General features: G+C 39.3%; 1 protein-coding gene and 2 long non-coding RNA genes across 3 annotated transcripts in view; 1 reads left to right on the top strand and 2 right to left on the bottom strand.

The window, feature by feature from the left end:
* The first annotated feature begins 956 nt into the window (after nt 1-956).
* LOC106514748 (inhibin beta B chain) lies at nt 957-7,004 on the top strand. The gene is made up of 2 exons (XM_014004162.1): nt 957-2,504; nt 3,672-7,004. The coding sequence occupies exons 1-2, from the start codon at nt 2,144-2,146 to the stop codon at nt 4,451-4,453; spliced, it is 1,143 nt and encodes a 380-aa protein (XP_013859616.1). The 5' UTR covers nt 957-2,143; the 3' UTR covers nt 4,454-7,004.
* Nucleotides 2,597-3,794, bottom strand: LOC106514749 (uncharacterized). The gene is made up of 3 exons (XR_001309915.1): nt 3,712-3,794; nt 3,062-3,134; nt 2,597-2,741 (listed from the first exon to the last, which is right to left on the bottom strand). It is a non-coding gene; the product is annotated as an uncharacterized LOC106514749 (long non-coding RNA).
* Nucleotides 4,359-7,797, bottom strand: part of LOC106514750 (uncharacterized) — a 14,333-nt gene continuing 10,894 nt past the window's right edge. The window contains exon 6 of the long non-coding RNA XR_001309916.1: nt 4,359-4,437. This is a non-coding gene — a long non-coding RNA (uncharacterized LOC106514750). The remainder of the gene's footprint in view (nt 4,438-7,797) is intronic.

Here is a 7,797-nt window from a genome sequence, read left to right as displayed (position 1 = left end):
AACAGTAACTTTATTCCCACCCATAAAAAAGAAATAAGTAAATAAAATCTGTTCAAGTAACACAATCACAGCCAGATATCAAACAGAAATATCTCATTAAAAAGCTGTCATCTCCATCACAATGAAGCGCTTCACTTTGTGTTGTTTCAAGCAGCTTTTCATACTTTTGGCCMCARGATGGAGCCAAASAGAACTGTGTTGGAAAGCTTCGAGTAATGAACCCTTTTTCAAAGCAAGCTTCAGTGCTTCAGAAAAGCYTCATTTGCCCATCACTACAAAACGGTATTCCCCTTCTCCGCTCCGGCTTGTGTGTCAGCGTCACTTTCCTCCCCCCCTTCGCCGACAGTCGACGTCAGTGACGTGCCAGCCGTGGAAGGGAGACGTTCAGGTACAGTGAAGTAAAGTTGAAAAACCCACATTTACTGTTTTTGTTTGTTTGTTTAGACTTTGAAACAAATTAGGACGCTTTTTGTTGCTGATTGGTGACTGTCAGTTCTATGCAGCTGGTTTTATCACTCTTAAAGGCAACAGCGCCTTACATTATCGGATTAGTGCTGATTGATGTTACCTGGCAGGTGTGTCACTGCTAATTAAATAAACGATCGAATCTTACCCAGAACTTTCTATAGACTAAAACAGAAAAAAACTAAGTATTATATACTAACAAATGTGCCTAAATTGAGAATTTCAAGACTTAAAAAATGCTTGACAGTATTTGGTAAAATATTTTTCACATTAGTTTTCTTTTAGCAATGACAATTCCGACAGGCTGCAAACACCACAGATACATTCGCTGTCCAAAAACTACAACTCCCCTAAAAGTAAATGTAAAATGTTGGATACCATATTTTCTGAGTGCCTATACAGCTTTTTTGCAGAGACATTTCTCCGCAAAACATCCAAGGAAAAAGATGCCACAGACCTCCTATAATAGAACTATGTGGGCCTATAATGAAATCTTGATATGGGTTGTCCTTTCTTGGAAAGTAGTTTCTTGATTTAAAACGAGCTCTTGAGCAGAACAGCTTTTTTTAGCCTAGTTTTTAATAGTACGCCTATGGTAGACTTTGCAGCGTTAATAGCTGTAATACCCAGAACTTGCCACACGTCGGCAGTCAAGTTGTCTACTCAGGTTCATTCAGAGTTCCAACCCATAAATCATAGTTTGTATAAATACAAGAAAAACACACGGACTTCATGTTAATTGAAGATAAAGTACTTCACAATCCAAGTTATCTTTATTTAACGGAAATTAATATTGTCCGTGTAAACAGAAACAAAAAAAACAGAGTTTAACTTGGAGATTTTACATTTTAAGTGTTTTTGGTCATTTTTGGATTCAGATGCTGATTTGATTATTAGCTTGATTAGTTCATTTTGCTTTCTTTTCATGTTATATAGCAACGTGTAGCAGTTTGATCAAGTTTCTCCTACTTTCTCTCTTCACACACACCTGGCAGCCCTGTATGATGCCATCCTATTGTACCATCCTTGAAGAAAAGCATGACAGAAACCTGTCTGGGATGTCGCTCCCGCCATCTCGTATCATCCAGCTCTTTCACACGTTTAGAGCTGCAGCTCAGTAGTTTTATTGCCTCCCAGAGTTTAATTAGGGGCACAGATTTTCAACTTTGATCTGTGGAGTTGTTGTGTCTTAGTCGCCCTGCAGTGCAACGTGGCAAATGTTATTGTGCTCAAAGGAAGAAAAAAACTAATCACCTCATACGTTCATAATAAAGTGAGCTCACAGGTATATGTCACAGCTATATAACTTTTGAAAAGTGGCTGTGAGTCATCTGCCAGCGTGTGAGCGCGTGCTGTGAGCGTGTGTGTGTGTGTGTGTGTGTGTGAGGTGTGTGACTGTTTGTGTTGTGAGAGGACAATCTGATGTTCTGCCAGTATGTCCGCGGTGCCCCGGTGCGCTCATTGGTGCGTCCCTCCAACGTGTCACCAGTTTTGGTGGATTACCCCCAGATATCTTCAGCATCAGGAGGGTGGGACGTCACTCCGCTGCTTTCTCACCTGCGGTCCTCACGGCGTCCAGCTGCCAACAAGAACCTCTCATTTGCAAAAAGAAAACTTAGAGGAAAGTAGATCTTAAAAAAAAACTTTTATTTGCCGACTTCTCACTCCGAGCGCAACAATGCGACTGTTTACTTCACGCTGGAGGATGGCGCCGTCCTTTTCTTTCGTTTTGCTGACACCCTTTTTGTTGAAGGGTCTTTGGGTCAGCGGCTCTCCGGCTTGCGCGTCCTGCGGCTTCCCGCCGATGGAGAAAGACGCGGAGGAGAGGCTGATGATAGAATTCGCCAAACAGCAACTTTTGGACAAACTCCACCTGAAAGAGAGACCAAACATCACTCAAACCGTGCCCCGGGTTGCGCTCCTCACTGCGCTGCGCAAACTGCACGCGGGCCGCGTCAGACAGGATGGCACCCTGGAACTAGAGAACAGTGCGCCAGCCAAAGATCAAGGCTATGAAATTGTGAGCTTTGCAGATACAAGTAAGTCTGAGACCCTTTTCAACACATTATTAATGCTGCTTCGGCATGTCCAGTACGCGCGCACCGGGGGGCGCGCACTCATACGTACCGGTGCGTAAAATACGCGTAATGGGTCAGAGTTTCCTCGCGACTTGTTCAGGTTGTTATGGAAATACAGTGGCTGTCACCAAGTTTGTACAAACGTTTGGTTAGCCAAATGAAACACGTTTAGATGTTTTCTTAGAAGTACCACGCCCCCTGAAAAAACCAACAACATACACATCATTGTAATTTGTACGTTTAAATGTGAAGTTTTTTTCTCCTTATAAACAATAAAACAGGAAAACAGAGCAGGCAGTTTCATGCAAATGCTTCAAACATTTAATTAGCTTTTTATCAAAACTTACACTGGAATTGTTTTTATGTCCTATACAATAATTGTTGAACTGTAACAAGCTGTGCACAAATGTGTAATAAATTAATTATTAGACAATTACTGTGGTGTTTCAGACAGATAACAGATGTTTGAAATGTCACCCAAAAAAAGCAATGACAAGGAAGCATTGAAGCCAACTTACTGTCTGACCCAGACAACTGTCAGATGCGTGCTCATCCACTGGACATGAAGAACAATGCAAACTAACTCATGACCTAATCAGAAAAGAAAACAGTTTTAATGAATAACATTAAAAATAGTTAAACTATCAGAGTGGGGGTAAATTTGAAAGAGTCACTGGCAGAGATGCATAGAAGAGGATGCCCAAATAATGGCTCGGATCTGAAAATTCATCATTCAAGAAACCCAGACAACATCAGTGAATAAAAACTTTGGGCAAATGTGAAACTTGCTTTTTGAGCATAATTATGCAGGATTTAAAAGACTAAAGTGTTTACAAGTTGTGCTATTTCCTTTCAAAAAAGGGGGTTAAAATTTGCTCAAACCTTTACTCATATGGTCTAAATTCACATAAACTGGGACATTAATGTTTGAGGAAAAGATCGAGCCATGGAGATGAATGAATTTCCCTTCAGAACCCGACAAATTTACTGCAGCCTTTACAGGCACCTGTTGAAAAGTGTAAGACTGAGTTGGTCTTTATAGCTAAATTCAATTCGTAATTAAAGTGACTACCTAACATGTTGAAATATTAACAGTCTATGTTGTGTTTAAATGTCATTGTTTCATAGATGGCTCAGAGAGGGGTGACAAGGCCAGCCTTAGCCTTACCTTTCAATTTCTGCAGGAACGCGGCAAGAGCGTCCAGGTCCTCCAGTCGTCCCTGTGGATCTACGCCCACGCCTCTCAGGACCCCCACCGGAGCTCCCGTCTTCTTGCCCGGGTCTTCCTCTCCGCAGATGGCGAAATCTCCGATTCCAACCGCACCCTGGTGATAGAAAAGATGCTGGAAGTTCAGGAGAGTAACTGGCACACGTTCTCCATCACCCGCACTCTGCAGGCGTTCCTGGATGGAGGCGAGAGGCGGCTGCGGCTCGAGGTCAGCTGCGAAGAAGACGGGAAGAACCTTTGCTCTCTGGACGGCTCCGCCGACACGCCCAACCAGCCCTTCATGGTGGCCCAGGTCCGTCTACGCGACGACCGCTCCAAGCACGTAATCCGGAAGCGCTCGTTGCATTGCGGGGAACATGTCACGGTCTGCTGCAAAAAAGACTTTTACATCAAGTTCAAGGACATCCAGTGGGACGAGTGGATAATTGCACCCGAAGGCTACCACATGAACTACTGCATGGGCCAGTGTCCCCAACATCTGGCTGGTTCTCCAGGCATAGCCTCCTCGTTCCACGCCGCTGTCTTCAGCCAGCTCAAAGTCAACGGCATCAACACGGCCACATCTTCGTGCTGCATTCCCACCGAGCGCCGGCCGCTCTCCATGGTCTACTTCAACTCTCAGCACAGCATTGTCAAAACGGACGTCTCTGACATGATAGTGGAGTCCTGCGGATGCACATAAAATACAAGACACTTTGTAGATACCCCGTTGCGTTTTAGACAGAAAGACTTAAAAAGACAGCAAAATGCACATAAATAGTGTAGGAATGTCAGACTTTGGACCACCGACATTTGTAGTTTTCATACAAGACTGTACACTACAAAATGAGAAATACCCACAAAATGCTAAATGTTTTTTTTTACTAATTCTTATGCAATTTTTAAATATATATATTTATAAAGTGTTTTATAGAAGCAGGAAAAGTCAAAATTGTTGAAGTATTGTAGTGAGTAGTGTGCCTCACAGTATTTCTTTATTGCAAAGTACAACAAAACCCATGGGATTCAGTAGTTAAAATCTTAATGCAATTTCTTCAAAATCTACATTTACTGTGAAATTACACAGCTACATCAGTGTAAATGTCTAAATTATATTTATTTTATTTTATAAATATGAAGTTTTTTATAAACTGGTGCCAGCATTCAAAACAGAGACGGTGGTATGTTTACCAGTGAACTCTTTCCAAGCATTTCAGGTCTTCCTTCTTTTCTTTATATTTCTCTTTAAGTGCTTAAGAAATTGAATACGTCGTAATGTTTCTGTCCATCAGATCAGAGAACAGCTTTTGTTTTTGCCTCAGTTCATTTCTCAGTCTCAGGGAAGGCAGCAGATTGTTTTTGTTTTTTTTTTCTTTTAGTCAGCTTTATATTGTAGCAAATAAATTCACCGACTATGTTCAGATGTGTTCCTGAGGCCAGGCAGTACACAACTGTCTGACCCAACAAATAATTCCCTCGAATATAAGGAAACTGGAGTTGCAGTTTACTAAAAAAAAAAGGAAAATAATATGAATAAAAAAAAGATTCAGTTTGATAAAAAAAGATGTTTTCTGTTGATTACATGGATTTAATCTTTCTGAAATCACAGCTGCAGGTTTGACGTTTTTCAAACTGTGAAGTGTTCAAGAACAAAAGAGCCAGCTGTTTCAAAGCAAGGCTTTAACGGAGGGGTCTTTGATTCAAAGTGTGCCTTCTTCTGTAATTTATCAAGTTGAAATTGCAGGATGAAATTAGTTTGCCAGAAAGAAACCAAAGAGACAGTTTATACGTTTGTCTTATGAATGATTTATTGAGTCATTTTTTGAACCTGTGCACCCACCCTGACATAAATTACCTGTATTCTACGCATTTCATCTGTATTTCTTACATTTAGGAAATTTTGCCTCTGTATTGTCAAAATGTACTGATTTAGGTTTGTTACACACTGCAAAGAAATCAGAAACGAGCAGGTCTGAGCTACAATCTGCCCCGCTCCCTGACTACACAAGACTTATGCAGCATAAAGGCTTTTTGCATTATGTTAAATCTCCGTCTGCACTGTAATATTGACACAAGTAGGTGAATCCTTTGTGCCAGTTTATGAACTCAAGGTCATCTCACAGCAGTATGAGCAAACATTTAGCTATTGCTTCACTTGTCGGCTAATGTGAAGGTCTGTAAGGCAGGTGGGTCAACGAGCATGTGCTGTTGCACGTTGGCATTTATAGCTTTCAAAGTCTAAAGTTTCCAGGGATGATGCAAATTTAGTATCTTTCCAGCTCCAGGAAATCTAGCTGTGTCTGTTTTTGGAAAAACCTTGATGGCATTTTAATAGCTCGTTTTTGGTTTGAAGGTTTACGCTTGACGGTTTTCAGATTTATTATCAAACGGATCATTTATAAATAGATAAAACGTGGTAAGTATTGTAATTAAAAATAACACCTTCCATTTTAAACATGCTTTGAATAAAGCATGGGGAGTGTGTGCAATATTCAAACAAGGCACCTCTAAAATATTTTCTACGAGTACATTCGAGTATTTTCCAAAGATTTTAGTCGGAATATTTTATAAAAATTTTGAGCCACAATAGCAACAGTTTTCTGCTCTGAGCACTGAGTTCAAACCTGTGTAGAAATACTTAAAATCCATGATTTAAAGTGAACATATCAACAATACTAAGCTTGCTTCTTTTCTAACAGCTCAAATTCAGCTTCACTTGCCTTTATTCTACAAATGACTTAACTGATAAAAAACAATCCAAGCATTATCTCTTCATTTAAATTCACACCTGCTCATGGCTCAGTGACCCGCAGGGCCCACATGGCTGACTTCAGTGTTTCCTTTAATTTGTCACCTGTTTTTATCCTGTATACACTTCCCATCACAGGAATCACAGTGAGATTGAAGTGCCATTGAAGCACAGTTAAACCAAGCACTTTATCACCCTTCTACTGCAATTTCACAGCAAACTTTGCTTGACGGATATTTTACTATAACGAAGGTGGAAACAACCAAAAGCAAACGCGTCTGTGCTTCCTTTCCCAAGTTTTACTTGTGTTTTACATGTTGTGTTGTAAATATGAGAGCATACAGAAGATGTAACAAGTGAAAATGATTCCTCTGAAATGTATAATTGACTTTATATTTTATATAATTCTGTATTTTACATCTGTAACTAATTAAGATTTCAATAGCATCATGTATTGAAATGATTTGATTACAGATGAAGTGTGTCTTTTTAAATAAAAAAAGTACATTTTATAAAGCCAAGTTGTCATGCTGCTTTATTGAACGTTTTGTACATTTTGCTTGACATTTTTAAGGTGAAGTCACTGCACCACAGATCAAAAAAATTGTCAATAATAATTATTGCATAACTTGTCAAATTTAACATCAGAAAAAAACTTCTTACATCACCTTAAAAATCTTGTCTAAGTAGGTTGTTTCCATATCTGCTAAAACAAATTTACTTCTTATTCATTTATTTGATTATCTTTGTATTACATTAGGTATGTCAAAGAAACAAACACATGTCATGTATTGATACTTTTTCTAGGGTAAAGGGTGTGTTTGCTCATGCAAACACTAGAAGTGGCTTTATGGACCGTCTGTGTTTGATGTGTAAACAGTTGTCACAGTCCCTTGGCATGTAACCATTTTCATGTCACATTTGCATTTAGGACTGAATCTATAGATTAGACAATCAGAGCAAATAATCCTTCAACGCAATAAAGTAACTATACTATGCTTCATTTTGTTTAGTTACTGGCTTATAAAAAGATTTTACAACACCAAACTCTGCATTTGTAGAAAATAAAAATAACATTCACATAATCTTGTTTACTTTCTCTTTTTTTAAAACTGCATTTGCTCAAATGTCCTGAAGGAAAATATTCAAAATGTTAGATTTTTGCTTTTAAGTTTAGAAGATAATGTCACCTGAAGCCAAAATATTTCTCAACTCCACTAGTAAGTCCAGCAGCAGTGTTCACGTTACACCAAACAAAATGGAATATAATCAATGTCTGAGTCAGTAAAGCTTTAAAA

This window comes from Austrofundulus limnaeus, unplaced genomic scaffold (assembly GCF_001266775.1).
Source record: "Austrofundulus limnaeus strain Quisiro unplaced genomic scaffold, Austrofundulus_limnaeus-1.0 Scaffold22, whole genome shotgun sequence".
In the NCBI taxonomy this organism is placed as follows: domain Eukaryota; kingdom Metazoa; phylum Chordata; class Actinopteri; order Cyprinodontiformes; family Rivulidae; genus Austrofundulus; species Austrofundulus limnaeus.
The sequence above is the reverse complement of the archived record's forward strand: the minus strand, read 5'-3'. Positions and strand labels throughout refer to the sequence as shown.